The 17,434-nt window shown below is 40.4% G+C and overlaps 4 protein-coding genes across 5 annotated transcripts in view; 1 reads left to right on the top strand and 3 right to left on the bottom strand.

Annotated features, from left to right (window-relative positions):
* Positions 1-23: 23 nt before the first annotated feature.
* On the bottom strand, positions 24-3,917 carry LOC102311542. The gene is made up of 4 exons (XM_005917450.3): positions 3,804-3,917; positions 3,464-3,582; positions 3,174-3,330; positions 24-2,859 (listed from the first exon to the last, which is right to left on the bottom strand). The coding sequence occupies exons 2-4, from the start codon at positions 3,554-3,556 to the stop codon at positions 1,850-1,852; spliced, it is 1,260 nt and encodes a 419-aa protein (XP_005917512.1). The 5' UTR covers positions 3,557-3,582; positions 3,804-3,917; the 3' UTR covers positions 24-1,849.
* Positions 3,918-4,115: 198 nt separating this feature from the next.
* vps28 (VPS28 subunit of ESCRT-I) lies at positions 4,116-9,474 on the top strand. The gene is made up of 10 exons (XM_005917452.2): positions 4,116-4,191; positions 6,041-6,101; positions 6,216-6,244; positions 6,433-6,470; positions 6,563-6,652; positions 6,744-6,849; positions 6,939-7,040; positions 7,367-7,420; positions 7,512-7,603; positions 8,535-9,474. The coding sequence occupies exons 2-10, from the start codon at positions 6,065-6,067 to the stop codon at positions 8,653-8,655; spliced, it is 669 nt and encodes a 222-aa protein (XP_005917514.1). The 5' UTR covers positions 4,116-4,191; positions 6,041-6,064; the 3' UTR covers positions 8,656-9,474.
* LOC102312678 lies at positions 8,878-11,816 on the bottom strand. Its single transcript, XM_042218925.1, has 5 exons — positions 10,942-11,816; positions 10,382-10,816; positions 10,153-10,296; positions 9,968-10,047; positions 8,878-9,870 (listed from the first exon to the last, which is right to left on the bottom strand). The coding sequence occupies exons 2-5, from the start codon at positions 10,403-10,405 to the stop codon at positions 9,666-9,668; spliced, it is 453 nt and encodes a 150-aa protein (XP_042074859.1). The 5' UTR covers positions 10,406-10,816; positions 10,942-11,816; the 3' UTR covers positions 8,878-9,665.
* A 416-nt stretch (positions 11,817-12,232) lies between these two features.
* The window catches only part of nup153 (nucleoporin 153), a 21,219-nt gene continuing 16,017 nt past the window's right edge, over positions 12,233-17,434 (bottom strand). For both annotated transcript variants that reach the window (XM_005917457.3, XM_005917456.3), the window contains exons 17-22: positions 17,037-17,216; positions 15,955-16,899; positions 15,118-15,552; positions 14,801-15,019; positions 14,530-14,716; positions 12,233-13,895 (exon numbers count right to left, since the gene is read on the bottom strand). In XM_005917457.3, the coding sequence (XP_005917519.1) occupies positions 13,808-13,895; positions 14,530-14,716; positions 14,801-15,019; positions 15,118-15,552; positions 15,955-16,899; positions 17,037-17,216 (2,054 nt within the window). In that variant the 3' untranslated portion in view covers positions 12,233-13,807. The remainder of the gene's footprint in view (positions 13,896-14,529; positions 14,717-14,800; positions 15,020-15,117; positions 15,553-15,954; positions 16,900-17,036; positions 17,217-17,434) is intronic.

Below are 17,434 nucleotides of genomic sequence, written 5' to 3'. Positions count from 1 at the left end.
CCAGTTATTAGGTTTAAGGGTACATACAGGTAGTTTTAGGCATTTTTTTTTTCCTTTGATAAAAACAAAAAAAATCATGGTCATCATCATTTAAAAACTGCATTTTTATTTACTCAGTTAAAGTTCATTTGCTGATCTTAAACACATAAATGTGAGAAATATGAAAAAGAAATCAAGAAGGGGGCAAATACGTTTTCATAGCGCTGTACGAAAGGTTTTCTAATAGGCACGTAGATTAACTTTTAGTCCACTTGCTGTATTTGTGACTTCATAAGAGGTTTCTCCAGCACTTCTGCAGCTGTTGTCTGTAATGAATCTGTCAGTATAACACAATCTCCCACTAGTGGTGAAGAATAGCTCAGGTTTAGGTGTCACAAACCAGAGCACACTTACATTTCTGTGCCAAAACAACACAGGCATTTATGTGAGAAAGTGTAACTGCTGAAAAATAATATTTTAAAGGTATTTTCATCATTAGATCCGTTTCCTTAAAATATAGATTTTAAATGTTCCGGGATGACCACTAATAAGACAGTACTCCACTTACACCTACTGCAGAAAACTTAAAAAAACCAACATTACCTTCAAATAGAGAAAAGCAAATAAGTGTCTGTGGTACATTTTCCATCTAATAAAGTGCTTCCAGCCACTTCTGTAAAGAGCATCGTGCCCAGCAGTCATGTAGTAAAGTCACTGTGAAGTACATGCAGTACTGTCCTTATTCTGCATTAACAGCTGCTGTTGTGATTGAAATGATTAATTAGCTAATTTCTTTTACTGTACAACGTATCAGCTATAGTGGTAACGGTTACCTCCGAGCACTTCCTATGTTTATTGTACTTTGTATACCACTCTTATTTTGTAGCACACAGCACCAGCATAGCACAGATGAAATGCTGATACTAAAAATATAATATACGAGAAAACAATTTTATGTAATTCTGTGTCTTTTTTTTTTCCAAATAAAGTCAAAACCTCCCAGTTCTGGTTTGTTAGTTTTATTTTGTGCGAGGAGAAAAAAAAAAGCACAACAAAAAGAACCATGAAAGGGAGAAACAAAGAATAAAATCTCAGGAGATCAGCCATGACATGGAAAGAAGACAATCACAGAGTAGAAAAATAAACCAAAACAAATGTTCTTCCGCCTCATCCCTGTACGGTAAGAACTGATGATATTTGGTCATAATGGCTTGTAATATCACAGAAGCAGCTCTCACTGTTTTGAGCAGGAGGGCAAGAAGTCCAAACCAAGAACAGGCAAGAACCTGGCTAACTTTTAAAACAAAGGGACTCGTGTAGAAGAAAGCCTTCAATCTGAGACAGGCCTGACACAACAAGACCTGCAGCATACAAGCTGGCCGTGTACTGCTAGGTTCATAGACTACATAAAACCATGATGTTACTCACTGGCTGGTGAAGTCCCGGCTTTAATTCTCACACTGAACATCTTGACTTCACCATTTTAGTGTTTTAAAACAAGAAGTGACAGCGAAGGGGTGCAAATCCACAGACACTACACACTTGTATGTCAGCAGTCAGATAAATCACAATTTACAAACATTAGGTTATGAAATGAGATCTTGAAACTCTCCAGAGAAGAATTAACTGGGCTAATAACTCAAAGGCGCTGAAAGCTAACTTTCCTGTAGACTTGTAATAATCAGACTTCTTTTTTCAGTCCATGAGCTGCCCCCTACTGGCCATTAAAAAGAATACAGGTTTACAGCACTTCCCCAACCTGGAAGTCCTTAAAAAAGGATTTTTCAATATTTTATCCTCCAAAATCCACATTTTTGGAAAAGATTTGGAACAGCATCTGAAATCTGTAGTGCCTTTAAAAGGCTGTTTTTCAGTGTTTAATCACTACATTTCCCTGAGAGTCTTGAGTAAACAGCATCTCTTCATCCTCTTCCTCCTCCTCCGGCAGAGATTTGTAAGCACTCACCACTCCCATGCTGACGTTACTCTGATCTTTGAGAGGACTCCTGGTGTGCAGACCTCTGTGTGCGATCACCCTGAACCCTTCAGAGTCCTGAGTGAACAAAGTGGCCAAACTGTCCTCATCGAGTTCTCTGCTTTGCCTTTTGAGAGGAGAGCTTATCGGTTTTGTCCGCTTGATCTGGAAGGCAGAGCTCTCTTCTTTTTCCCACAGCTGACCTGTTTGTTTCCGAGGTGAAGCGGTTTTTGGTTGTGTCCACTTATGATTTGAAACAGGTTTGAAATGAGAGGAAGATGAGTCTTTGCTTGGGGAATTATAAGACGGTGGCGTGCTGTTTTCCTTCTCATCAATCATACGAGAAGAATGAAGACGTTTAAAAGATTTTTGAGTTGAGGTTTGTCCTTCTGCATCTATCAGTTTTCTAAAGACCTCCTCCTCATTCTGCAGACTGTTTACTAAACTTGGCTCAGAGCTGCTGAAGTTCTTCACTGTTGTACATTTGTGGCTAGTCTGATGAAAGTTATTTTCAGTGTACTGACTGAAAGTGAACAGCGGGTCCTGACTCCACGTCTGTGGTAGAGGTTGACAGTCATCTTGTGTTAAGGTGGCATCAGAGACCCTCCTCTTACTCTGTGGTGGTTCACACTCTTCAGGCTTCTCTTCTTCAGATTCACAGTATATGTTTTGTAAACTTGAATGGTTTTCTGAACGCGTCTGCCATAATTCTGTTTCCTTCTCAGTCACATTTTCACTTGTACGCTCGTCAACCAAAACAGGCTCAAAGTTGGAGTTTTCAAAACCAACATTGCGCCCTCGTTTTTTCCCTGATGCTGTGGCTGTCGGTGTAGCTGAGTCAGATGATGAAAGAGGCTGCACTGAATCCATGTTTGGTGGCTCAGAAGTGGACATCTTATTGAGGACTTTTAGAAGAAAGTAAGAAAAAAATTATGTTAACACAAAATCAAATAATTTACTGTATTAACTTGTATGCTTATTGGTCACTTCATTAGGTTCAATTTGTTGTAAACACAAATATTTAATCAACCAGTGATGTGACAGCAATGCAGACATGATTAAAACGACCTGCTGAAGTTAAGACTGAGCATCAGAAGTGAGATGAAAGGCGGTTTAAGTGAGTGTGGACATGGCATTGTTATTGGTGTCAGACAGGTTGATCTAGACCATCAGACTATAAGATTAGACTATAACTTTCGGCAGACTTTTAGATGCTTACCTCTCCGATGAGCTGTGAAAAAGGCAGATATGGAGCTCTGTTTGGTTTTTGGCATTTCTGTTTTGGTCTGAGTGAAGTTGAGTGCCACAGCCAAACTGTACCCAGCACCTTCACAAAACGGGTTCAGCAGTTTAGAAATGGGACGGCTACGGCGCTTCTGAAAGATATAAAAGAGAACACAGTGTGTAAACAGTAATAGACAGAGACTGCAGATCAGCATTTTAGTGTATTAAATAACTGCTCTACTCAGGCATGCTGGAGAAGCCATCAGACCATGTTTACACAATTACCTGTTTAGCTTTTCCTTTCAGCTCCACAGTGTCCAGCCAAACATCACAATCCTCTTGATCAAAGGTCTGTGGTGCTGCTGCAGTGCTCTTCATGGTCGACAGCCCAGGAAAGATATGATCTGTATGAAATAAAAACAGGATTTTATAAACGAGTTAGACATGCCGTTTGTTTTAAATAAAGAATCATTATACTTTAAAAACTATTTTCATGTCTCTCGTTGATGAACATGTTTGCAAGAAGCCTTTACTTATCTTTAACTAATTCAATAACGCTACCACAGACCTGTGAGTTAGCTACAGTTGGTTAACATAGCTCTTAAAACAGATTTTTGGGAAATACCTTATGATACAATGAAGATCCAGAGTAATATTTTGAGGTTTCCTTTGCAATTTTTTATAATCGTTTGTATAACTCTCTAGTACTCGGTTCAATCTGCCGCCTTCAGGACTGTCTGCCCCTGATGATTGACTGTGTGAAAATGCCTTTATGTGGTTGTACCTAAAATGCGCGATTTAATTTGAAAGATAATTTAAAGGTAGGATATATAAAGACGTTCATAATACTCTTTCATCATAAAAATGTATTTATGTCTAATTAATAAAATTTACCATAACAATATTCTTCATTTCTGGTTGGGCGCGTTGGACACCTAATATTTTGACGTCTGCCGGTCCGTGCGTAGATGTGGGTGTGTTTACGTTGACGTCATCGCAGTTTTTCCGACAGGGTGAGTGAATTGTTTTTAATTTGGTTTATTGAACTCTGTTATTGAAATAGAGTGAGCATAGCACCGATTTAACAGCTGCTCTCATAATAATGATCAGTTATATAAATCTTGGTGTTTAAAATCAGCTGCCTGCGCGCCACAGTGATTAGAAATCATAGGAAGTGCTGACAAGCTAGCTTCCGTAGCTAAGTAGTTAGTTCGGTTAAACAAGAAATTTCATCAGCAGATATATTTAGTGATTCGTAAGTTTTATTCCGCTGAGTGACTCTGTGTAACGTAAAAATGTTTATAAACTCTCTGTGCCGGGTTGTGAAGCTAAGTTAAGCAAGTCTGTAATTATAATCCGACGGGTTGTTTTTTTTTCACGTTTTGTTTCTGAACAGCGAAACACAACTGCCTGTTTGTGTGGAGCAACATTTCCATAGTGTTTGTCAATAGGTCACACTTGAAAGTGGACATTAAAGAAACTACATTTAAGAGTTTAAGAGTGCTCGGCAGAAAGCAGACCGAGTACAAAGAGACAGAGAACAAATATAATTTAAAAAATTTACATTTGACCCCTACAGTGTGACCTTATATGCCCCCTTAAACTGAGGGTCACTGGAAGTTAGTACAAAATTAGTGTGAATGACTTAATAGTCGAAACATCAAATGTTCTGACTATGAACGGGTTTTAATTTAATTAAGCAAGCATTGGCTCAACAGCTTTGTAAAATGCTTTTTATTTGGATTTCTTTAAGTTAGTCATCATCGTGCGACTGTTGTTCCAGTGCCAGTCTTCATTATTAAAACTTGACTTTGGTGGTTACCACTGTTGCCTCACAGTCCTTGGTTCAAATCAACTGGCTGAGGTCTTTCTGTGTACTTGTGTCAGTTCTCTCTGAATGCACTAGCTTCCTGTCAGAGTTAACTGGCACGTATAATTAGCTGTAGGTCTGAATGGTTGTCTGTCTCTTTGTCCTGCAAAAGTCTGGTGACCTGTCCAAGGTGTAGCACATCTCACGCCCTAGGTAGGAGAGGCTCCAGAAAAAGGGGTGCATGGATGAGTTTTCCTTACAAAGATGTTTAGGCATGTGGTGGCATTGCATTTGAAACCCAATGTATGGGTTTATAGCTCAGTGGGATGACCAGGCCACCATAACCCCATATGGCCAGAGAGCAGTAGGCCCGGGTTTGAGTCTGACCCGCGGCCCTTTGCTGTCTTCCCCTCTCTCTCCTTGCTTTCTTGTCTCTCTACACACTCTCTATCGAATAAAAGCTTACATGAAGGTTGATTTTTTTTACTTAAAAGTATTAGTTTATCTTATGTTACTGGTGTAATTATTGAAAAGAAAAAGAAACAGCGATCATTAAAAAACATCTTACACCATCTGTGGCTCACATTAAATATTTAAACTCCAGAAGGGGGTATTAGTCTTTCTATAAATCTTCGGATTGTTCCTGTTGTTACACTTCTTTTATTATCACAAAGTGCATCTCATATATATATATATATATATATATATATATATATATATATATATATGAAAGCATGTTCGCATTAAACAAAAATGCCATACCTAAGTGAAAATTGCAGACTATTATCTCACAATTTTAAGATAATAACCTGAAATTTTCATTTAGTTCTGCCCATTTGTTTTTTCTTTGGGAACATGTTTCCATACATACCAATGAAATTAAAAATGGCAATTAAAAATGTTACAATTAGGAAAAACAAAACTGAAATATGACCGCAGCATAAATTGTCTGAAGCTTTTGTTTATAAATGGAGACACTTATGAAATGTTAAAGCTGCCTGAATATATTTGGTCACAATTATGGAAAACTATGTGAAATAAATATTTTTCAGATCACATTTTGAGACATCAGCATCATGTTCCATGGGATACCAGTCACTGGAGGAGGAGGAGGTAAGACATTCAGCTAAATCAGTGTATAAAAATGAATTGTTGAATTAATATAAGAGTCATCTTTTCAACAGAAAACAGCAGTAATACTTCATGACACTGTTTTCCTTTCAACAGCTCCGGCAAATAAACCTGAGCTATATGAGGTAAATCCAACAACATAATTCTGATTAGTATACTAAAAAAAAGAGGACTTTATTTGTTCTTTTTTTTAAATAACATTTATTGCCCATGTGTAAATCATCCGTAAATCTAAACTAAAGCTGGGAATGTTATCAAGAATATGTGATATCCTTGCTGTTAAGGATAACAATCATGAATGCTGTCGTTTCAGGAAGTGAAATTATACAAAAATGCAAGAGAACGAGAAAAGTAAGTGCTTGATATGTCACCAGTGACCATTATCACTTTATAAAATGCAGATTTACTGTGTTACACATGTTATAACGATCCTGTTTCTGTAGGTATGACAATATGGCGGAGTTGTTTGCTGTCGTCAAAACACTACAGGCCCTGGAGAAGGCTTACATTAAAGACTGCGTAACGCCTAATGAGTGAGTAACAGTTGAGATCATATTTAAAATATGGCACCTGTAACTTTAGCTGTGTGTTTTTTAATTAATGTGGAGTTTTTGTTGGTTTCAGGTACACCGCCTCCTGTTCCAGACTCTTGGTTCAGTATAAGGCTGCTTTCAAACAGGTGCAGGGCTCTGACGTGGGCTCCATCGATGACTTCTGCAGGAAGTACAGAGTGAGTGCTCGTCTGCAGTGCAGAGTGTCTGTCATATTTTTCAAGATTTTATTTTTGTAATTTCTTGTTGTTGTCATATGTTTTCCTAGCTCGACTGTCCACTTGCGATGGAACGGATTAAAGAGGATCGGCCAATCACCATCAAGGATGACAAGGGCAACCTGAACCGCTGCATCGCAGATATAGTTTCAGTATGTCCCCACGACTATATTAAATATGTTAAAGAGAGAAGTATTTAGGCTGCTGGAAAGAACATTTTTTAGGATTTATTGAGCTCAGTTTTAGCTGAGTGGCCAATGTGGTTTCACTCAGTTTGGCTCAACATTTGGTAATTCCATAAAAATGAGAGTGGATATCACAAGCTTAAGTTTTACCAACTGCAGGCTCAGCTCATAAAACAGACAAACTAATAAAGTCAGTGCGCTCGTTCCTAGAACTGTTTGTCCTGAAACATATTTCTCACTGCCGACTTTTAAAACTAGGAAAATATTTTGTCTCATCCTTCTCGAACATTTAGCTCTTCATCACTGTGATGGACAAGCTGAGACTGGAGATCAGGGCCATGGATGAGGTAAATTTATAAATGTAAATAATATGTTATTAGTAAACAATGACTGGACTTCCAAGATACTGATTGATTGTTTGTTTTTTAATTTGTTCAGATCCAACCAGACCTTAGGGAGCTGATGGAGACTATGAACAGAATGAGTAACATGCCTCCAGACTCAGAGGCCAAGGACAAAGTCAGTCTCTGGTTAGTAACACTAGGCCGCAACGTTTGTGCTCTTTATGTCGTTGATCTGTACGTGCAGCACACCTTGAGGCAAAACATGACCAGTCAGGAAACCTACAGCCACACCACACAGCACCTATCCAGTTCCAGAATTGCTGATACAAGGCAGGGTGAATCTATACTGTCACGTTGTTTATGTCAAACTCTGACCCTACCATCTAAATGTTGGAGCAGAAATCAAGCACCATTTTTCCAATCTTCCATTGTCCAATTTTGATCCGCATGTGTGAATTTTAGCCTCAATTTCCTGTTCTTAGCTGACAGGAGTGACACCTGGTGTGGTCTTCTGCTGCTGTAGCTCATGTGTTTCCCTGCAAATGAAATTCCCACCAGTCGTGCCATGGTCACAGTCATTTAAATTTCTTCTCTGTGCTGTTGCTCAGTTCTCTTCAGTTCAGCAAATTGTTTTGACCGTGTCTACAGACCTAAATTCATGAAGTTGCTGCCATGTGATTTTCTGATTTGATTTTAATAGTTAACAACTAGTTGAACAGATATAATTAAAGTGGCAGGTCAGTAAGTGTGATCCAAAACTATCAATCATGGCTCCGACACACAAGTACTGCGTGGCTACTCTGTAGTTACTAGGATACTATAAGTTAAAAGGGAGCTGTGCAGTTCAGTGATGAAGGAAAAGAGAGGGGTTGAAGAAAAGTGTGAAATCGTAGGACTTCTTGCTAAATTGTGAAAATCTAACTTAATCCCCCTCCTCCTATTGGCTATTGGGGTACGGGTTTCCTATGTGTCCGTATTCATGCAAGGTAAAACTTTGTTTTGCATCTGGTGCGACCGTACCATTATCCATGCAACTAGCTGAGCAGTGGTTATAAAGTACCTGATCTTTGATGTGTTTATGATCATATAGTTCTCTTAACTGACATTTTTCCAACAGGCTGACCACCCTGAGCAGCATGTCGGCCTCGGATGAATTGGATGATAATCAAGTTCGCCAGATGCTCTTCGACCTGGAGTCGGCCTACAATGCCTTCAACCGCTTCCTCCACTCCTCTTAAAGCGCCTCTCTGTCACGGATAAATCTGGAATCCTGACTCTAAAGCCTGTTAATTTAAAAGAAGAAGAATGCTGCTTTCTGTGGATTTACGTCCCCTCCTCCTTCTGTTCTTCTAGCTGTACAATTGGTCTCTGTGTTCTTTAATCGGGATGTGCACAGGTCACTCTGCTGTCATCTCAGCCTCGTCAGCTCGGCTCGCTTTGTTCTGTGAACTGTTATCCCCCCCCCTTTTTTTTTCTATCCAGATTTGTGTGATAAATGCATTAACAGTGGCTGAACTTCATACTGTAACATCGAGAAGCCTATTTTATACCCGGGGTTTGCAGCAAACCAATAAACAAACATGATACAGGAAAAATCTGCATAACAGCAGATTTCTTTTCTTTTCACTTTTCATACCCTAATTGTATTTCTGACTTAAACATAATTTACTACATTTGTTTTCTACTAACAGGTTTTTGCTGTAGTATCGTATATAATTGTAATTACATAATTATTTGGGCTTTAAGATGATTAGTTTGCAGTTCAAAGGAATCATATTGAAACTAAGGTGAAAGAAAATAGTTCTGATTTTGATTTTTCTGTCGCTGTCTCTTCTCATGTCTTATCCATTATTTTCTTTTAAGTAAAGGGTTCATCAAGTGGGCAAAAAAGGGAGCTCACTGCCTCCCTTTTGTTGTTTACCAAATATGTTTCAGCTCCCAAACACCATTAGGGAGAACATATTTATTGCAATGTATCGTTGTAAATAATAGGTTTGATTTTTAAATAAAAGCATGTAACATCTTTTTAGGAATAAATTTTAAAAGGAAAGAAAAAATCTACGTCTATCTTCTTTTGTGCCCGTGTCAGATATGTGATTTATTAATCATTTTTAAATCTTTTGAAAAACAGAATATCTTCCAAAGCATTTCAGTCTTGAAAACAAAAAGGAAGCGCAGACTGATTCCAAAAAAGTCGAGGGGAGTTTGCTCATACGTGTTTTAATGAATAAAAGACTGCAGATGCGCCCTACTGAAAGCATTCACGACAGCTGGAGCTGCTCGTGGTCTTGTGAAGTTTGGCCTTGTTGGCGAGGACCACGACGGTGTCATGGGCAGGCTGGAAAGTCTGAAGTAGGCTCTGACACTTCTGCTCCACCCCTAGGATGTGAGCGTTTTTGGACAGTTCCTCCTCGACAATCATCAGGTGCTTGTTTTGGAGCTCCAGGTTCTGACTGTAAAGGATGGCAACAGAAATGAGCAAGCACGGGGTATTATGGAAGAAAATGGTGTCATGATCAGTGTGAGGCTTTTGGGAATGGGCTGACTCACTGAGAGAACTTCAGCGCCGAGCGAAGTCCAGCTCCTATTTTTACCAGGTCGTAATTCTCCAGCGTGAGGCTGATGTGCGGCTGAAGGAGGAGCAGCAGAGAGAGAGAAAAAAAGGGTTAAAGTTAAAATGTTTCAAAGGACAGTGGAGATTTTCTGACAACAGTCATGTTTGATATGGCGCTCACCAAGTCCCAGCAGAGCTCGTATCCAGGTCTCTGGTTGAGGATGTCCAGGCGTTGGGAAGCATGATCCAGTTTGGTGTCACAGCTCCTGATCTCACACTTCAGTTTCTGTATTTCTTTGGTCTGATCAGAAATGTCATCACTGATCTGAAGGTTAAAGGAAGTCACAGAATGATGAGCAGCAAAGAAAGAAAAATGGTGATTCGTGGTGATTAAACTCCAGTGCACTGACCTGCTTTCTTTTCAAGAGCAGCATTTCCTGGTTTCTGGTCAGTTCGTAGATTTTCTTCCTCAGAGCGCCGTCTGTCCTGCGGCGCTGACACTTGTGGGCGTTTTTTATCTATAAAATTTAAATTGTCATCATAGAAGAAATGGCAAACACGCGATCGGCCTTGGATCTGAGGGTTTTCTTACATTGGCCAGAGAGAACCTCAGGTTTCCCCTGAAGGAAGAAGAGTCCTTCATCAGGATGTTGGCCGCCGTCTTCAGGTCTTTGCAGTGAGAGAGCCATGTGTCATAGCCCACATGGAGAGGCTTGTACTGACCGGCAGGCAGACAGGAGCTCGGCATGTTGAGCTCAAGGGTCATGCATTTCATGGTAAACTTGGTGGCTTCACCTTTGTCGTGTAAATCTGCTCCCAGCTCACTGTGGATCTTCTTCAGAGAACTGGAGGGAGGTTAAGGTTTTTCTGTTATTTTCTCCACTTGCCTCTATTTTAAAGTTCTTTAAAGGATATGAAAATAAAAATAACCAGAATAGTCACACCATGATTGTGATTCTGTGCATCAGACCTTATTTTCCTGAGCAGGATGCAGACCTGCGCCTGCAGAATTTCTCAGCTTTCTTTCGTCAGCCTCTCGTCTTTCCTCAGCTCGGCGTAAACGGGGTCTTGGCTCAGGACCATCCAAAAGGTCCAGTCATGTATAACTTGCACTTCATAGCTGCTTTGGGGCTTTTTCATAATTGCAGTAAACAGACAGATATCACATACAAAGCCATCAGGATGCCAAATAATGTGCTCATAATCTTAAATAGTCACATACTGAAATAATAATAAAATAAAACCACCACAGTGATAAACATCTTAGAGACACACTCACCTTCTGGCTTACTAGTAAATAAGTGACCACCTTAAGTGATATAGAATCAAATCCCTATCCTTGTATTCTGTCTCTGAGGGCAACTGCAGCTTATTTTTGAATGCTTAACCACAAACTGACTCTGTAGGTAGTAATTAAAAGAAATTAACACTGGGAAACAGGGCATCAATTTACAAGTGGTGAAGAAAAGGTGTTTGCCCCCTTCGTGATTGTCATGCTTCCTTAATCAAATTAATATTAGACAAAGATAACCTGAGTGAAAAGCAGTTTTTAAATGATGATTTCATTTATGAAGGTAAAAAAACAGTTATCCCAGCTTACATGGTCCTGTAAAAACTGATGAATTAAGTGTGGAAACTTTGATTTGCTGATTCATGAAATCATTTAAACTGTCATTGCACAGTGCTTTGTATCCTACCACACTGTATCTGATGTTGATATAGAATTAGTGCATGAAAGGCAGTGAAATGTACCCACTTTTTTTATCCCCACCAAAATGTTTCATTTCTTCTTCTGTGCTTTTGATTAGTATTAGAGCTTCATGAGCGAAAAAAAAAAGTTTTCCCCTTTACTGATTTAAAAAAAAAAAAAAAAAAACATACATCAACACTTCACACATTTAGATACTGGTTTATGTGCATTTATTTTTCCTTTTTCAAACATATTTTCATGTGCAGCATTTACACAAACATTTTAAGTGTTTGAGAATCTTTTGGCTCATTGTGTTTTAAAGATAGTGCCTCAGCAGTGAGAAAGAAATCTGTATTCACAATCTTAAAAGGAAACTGTGTCAACATATTTCAGCACCAGTGAAGCTGAAGTGCAGCTTTATTACTTTTATCCCATGAGGGGTCCCTAATATAATGTCCCAAGAGTCTAGGTGTTGTTTCTCAGTATACGCTGTTGACAGTGGGTGTGTGGTAAGCGTGAAGCAAAATGCAGTTTTTAAATTATATAAAATAATGGGACAAAAGCAGAGATGCATTATTTTTCTAATTTTATTGATGGTAATTACCCATGGTTTAAATTTTATCACTCATCCAGTAATAATCATGGCTTTAAAATTAAACTGACTTCCTCATCACCCAAAGTCACCCTTGTCCATTTAAACACGCAATAGAAAAATATATACTTAATACTTTGTACAATACTGGTTTTGGTCCAAACAAAAGTGGATCAGAAAAGCCAATATACCTTTAGTCACCAAAGGCTCTCCAATTTGCATTTAAGCTCCTTTTAAATGGATTCGGGTAACTTTGAATATGGGAACTGACATAATAAATTCTAAAGACAAAAATGCTGAATGCGGAGTTTGTAACACAAAAAATTCAACTTCACAGATTAAAAAAAAAAAAAAAATCACTATTTACAGGTTTTTATAACAATATTCAAAGGCCAATTAAGAGAGAGAGAGAGAGAGCGAGAGAGAGCGAGAGAGAGAGAGAGATAAAGGGAGAGTAAAAGGAAATCAGGAGGAGGGAGGGAACCAGAGAGAGACAAGGGGCCACAAGAAGCAGAGTTGAGGAGCGAACCAGAGAGAAATTAAACATGTAACAAGAGTTTCGAAATTACGCATTTACAAAGTCCTAAAGGAGGTGAACGAGGGCGTAGGCCTCCTGCCTGGTCCATCCTCCGCAGTGCATGGATGCGTTTTCCCCTCTCCCACACCCCGCCCCTCCTTCCGTCCTCCCCTGGTTTTTGTTTTAAACATTCATTTGCTTGTTCACCTGTGGCAGTGCTAGCTAGCAACCCAGGTGAAAAAAAGAAGAATTAAACAAAACTCTGTCGTTCAGCTGTCATACACACACCGCCACACAACCTCATCATGTACAAAGAAACCAAACACACCTCAAGTCTGTACATAAGAGGAGGGGAGAAAACAAGCACTCTGCATTCGTCACAAAGATTAAACGGTCATCCCTGTACATACAGCACGCTGCGCTGACGCTGCAGATGCATCTCCACCGGCACCCTGCTGCCTGTGACGGAGCAGCAGTTTGCAGGATTACCGCTGGAGATTGGCCGCACAGCTCTCACTACCTCTCTGCATATCACAGCTCATAGCCTGATCACCCATACTAATTAATAAGTCTACACTCTGCAGTTTTTGTCTTTGTAATTTTTATTACAAAAAGTCATGCCTAAAGTCTAGCAGACATCTGCCCGTGTTGAAAATATAGATATGACAGTCTTGCTTGTTTTTTTATTTTAATATCGACTGTGGGGGATGTTTGCTTGATTGTTGTTCTCTAAGTCAGCGTCATTGTTCGGTCAACAGTTTTTGTGTAAGTGTCAAATCCTGTGGGGTGGTCTCACACATTAAAACCTCCCATCTGCATGTGAAAACCTGTGAATAATCAGCTGAGCCAAAACCCGACAAACCTCGCCCACCCAACCAACCCCGAGCACAGAATGATGCGCCCAGTCTCTGCCCTTTTCCGAATGGTAGCAATTTCAGTGTTTGTCCAGTTGAAACCTTCCAGAACTTTATTCAGGCTTTAGTGGGGATTCAGTCGAGTCATAGTAACGTCTGAGTTCTTGTCAAGACCGCGACAATCTACTTTCTGCGCCGCACTGCTGTCTTGATCTTGCGCCCTGCGATTGCTGGCTGTCCACCTGAAGTAGCAGTGAATGATTTTGTAGACCTGTGGGAACAGACACAAGTCCCGTTAGAGCATCACCACATACATACACACATACACAAAATCATAAATACTTTGTGGCTGAATCTACTGAACTGCACATCAAATATCTGCACTGCAGACAGCTGACTCTATTTCTGAATACATATTATACAATGCTCCCCTGGGGGAGCACTTAAGAAAACATTTAAGCAAAAATTCTGACTGCCAGTGCTACCTCTCAGCCTGCTAGGAGAATTCATACCTATGGTATGAATTTCAAAATACTGTTTCACCTTGTCCTGAGGTGCTCTCATTCACAAGACAAGTTGAGGTCATTGATGGTCTTACTCTTCCAAGATGTTTTGACGTATACCTATGGTATCAATTTAAAGGCCCTACGCCGCCTCGTTCTCAAATGATAGCGAATGACAGGTGCAACTAGTGACAGCATCTCACATACATCGATGGTAGTATCATTTTTCTATCTGATTTTTATTATTATTAACATACACTTATAGATAGCAGCCCAAATACCACTCTTTAAATATTTAATTTAGGATATTTAAGGCACGCTAACTTGGATTTAAGCTGTTTTGATGTGCATACACTGGGAAAACTTTACATATTAGCTGTAAACTGAGAAAAAGCAACATACCCAATATTGAAAGTCGGAGTTTGCCCAAAGTTGAATCCACCTCCAGGTGCACCTGATTGGGGAGCGATAGAGGGGTTGGCAGGGGGAGCAGGGGAGGCTGAAGATCCTGCTCCGAAAGTAAACACACCTGAGGTGTTGTTGGTTGTAGCTCCAAATGCACTGGTTCCTCCAAACTGAAAGCCTCCACCTGATTTAAAAAAAAAAAAAAAAAAAAGGTGTTACATTTTAATGTCACAACTAAAATCATGAGGCTCGAAAGCCAGCCACTCACCTGGTGCGGGATTAGCACCTTGCCCAAATACAGGGGTGGGGTTACTCTGCTGTCCAAAGGCCGGGGGAGGATTGGGTTTGGCCCCAAAAGCTGGGGTCTGGGAAGGTGTGGCTGGGAAAGGAGATCCGAAAGATGATCCAAATGAAGGAGTTTGGTTGTTCCCGAACCCAGCAGAGGGAGCCGAGCTGAAGACAAATGGGGTTGGACCTGCAGATGGAGCTGTGATTGAAAAAGAATAGAAAACATAAATACATATGTCGATCATAAACAAATTGATCACTTATAATACCTGATGTAGATACTTCATAGTTACAGACCTGATGAGGAGGCAGCAGAGGGCGCTGCTGCACCAAAATTGAAGGTGGGAGCAGCAGCAGGAGCAGCTCCAGCAGCAGCAGCAGCAGCATTGGTTGGAGAACCGAAGATGAAAGGCTGAGCTGGAGCAGGAGCAGAAGTGGAGTTGAGAGGCGCAGCTGAGGGGGCAGGTGGCTGGCTGTCCTGACTCTGGCCAAAGATGAAGTTTTTAGCTGGAGGAGCGTCACTGGAGGCCGCAGCAGGCTGACCAAACATGAAAGTGTTTGGAGCTGCAGAGGGAGCTGGGGCCGGTGTGGAGGTGCTGCTGCTGCTGCCGCTGGCAGCACCAAACAGACTGGGAGTTGGGGTGGAGGACGATGAAGTGGTGGAGTTGGTGACATTGGTTGGTTTATTTGCCAGGAAAGAAAAAGCTGGTTTTGGAGCAGCAGAAGCAGGTTCTGTGCAGGACGAGATCATGACAGAGATCAATAAAACAGCAGAAAACAGCAATTAAACCCACAGTATCCTTTTAAGGCACCAACACACATGTCATAGCAATGAAAGACAAACAGATGTTTCCAGGTTATCACACATCCTGAGGTCTTAGTAATACAATGAGAGAGTAGAATGTTTTTTTAAGCACAAAAGACCTACACAATCACAGGGTGAAAACATGGATACTTTGGCATCTTCTTGCAAGAAAAAGATTAAAATTTTATAAAATGAATCTACTGAACTGCAGCAAGATACTGAATCCCAGAATTGCTTAAGCATTTTTTATGATAGTAAGAGAAACTGCATGAATGGTCTAGAAACCACAATCTACCCAAAGTGCTGTTAAGTGACAGAAATTTAAGTACCTGCAGCACTTTTTCCAAAAGCGAAGGTAGGCTTTGGGGCTTCTGAAGATGATGTTTCATTCTTTTCTGTTGACTTTCCAAAAGTGAAAGCAGGTGGAGGTTGCTCTGTTGGAGCATTGGGCTTGCTGAACGAAAAGCCACCAGTGAAGGCCTGTGTAGTATCTGCATCCTTACTTGCAGCAGCAAAGAGGAAGGTAGACGGAGCAGAGGAGGTAACCGCTTCCTTCTTTTCCTCTGGCTTACCAAAGGTAAATGTAGGAGCAGCGGGTTCTTTAGCCGCCTGTGAGGACCCAAAAGTAGGGACTACTTGTGGTGCACTGGTGGCCAAACTCGGCTCCCCCAATCTCCCAAATACAGACCTGGCTGTGGCTGCTGAGATGCTGCCTGAGCCGGTGTCTGTATATGCTGTGTCACTCAAAGATGTTTTACTGTTACTATTTTCTTGAGAGGAGGGAGGCGTGAAAGTAATGGAGGATGAGGAGGTTGTCGAGGTGACTGATGTTTTCTCTTCGGGTTTTGAAAGTCCAATTGTGAAGCCTCCCTTAGAAGAGTTGCCTTCTGTGCTAGAAGATCCAGTTCCAAACGCTATCCCACCGCTAGCTCCAAACTTAAACCCAGAACCTGCAGCAGGCTGGTCTGACTTTTTATCATCACTAGAGGCAGCCCCAAATTTAAAGCTCTCAGACGAGCTGCCAAATTTGAACCCTGATGTAGCAGTAGTGTCTTTAGAAGTGGTTTCTGATGAGGAGCTTCCAAACGGTACTCCAAATTTGAATCCACCTGATGAAGAAGACGAGGTCGACTCAGTGAGCGAGCCTCCAAATTTGAAACCCCCTGCTCCAGATGCTGAAGTACTGTCTGATGTGCCAAACTTAAAACCTCCAGTACTAGAGGCAGAAGATCCTGAGGTTCCACTGGCTGAGGAACCAAAAGTAGAACCAAAGGCTGAAACGAGACACAATTAAAGAGGGAAAAGTGATGTAATGAAACAACAACACAAGAGAAAACCTTTTAGTACCCTACACACTTAACTAGTATTTACATGCTATTGAAAAATACTGCAAGTAGAGTGCATTTATTACCCTTGGGTTCCACTTTAGCTCCAGGTTTGCCTGCCTGACAGGCGACACACTGTACATCAGATGCTTTATTCTGCACAAGACAGACATCACATTCCCAGGCTCCCTCCGGCTTCTTGAACTTTTCTGCCAATCCCAACACAGGGGCACTGCTGGTTGATGAAGAGGCTCCTGCTGATGCTCCTGCACAGTCAATGATGAGATCATGAGGGAAAAAAATAAATACATACATATATATATATATATATATTAATTATATATATTATAATAATATTATATATAATTATTATAATTAAATATATACAACATATATATTATATATTCTATATAACAAACCAACATATAATATAAACACACCACATATCAACACACCACACTACTATGACACACCACCACCACAT

This window comes from Haplochromis burtoni, unplaced genomic scaffold (assembly GCF_018398535.1).
Source record: "Haplochromis burtoni strain Fernald_Lab_line unplaced genomic scaffold, NCSU_Asbu1 Contig_25, whole genome shotgun sequence".
NCBI lineage: Eukaryota > Metazoa > Chordata > Actinopteri > Cichliformes > Cichlidae > Haplochromis > Haplochromis burtoni.
Note: the sequence above shows the minus strand (reverse complement) of the source record. Positions and strands in the feature narration are given on the sequence as shown.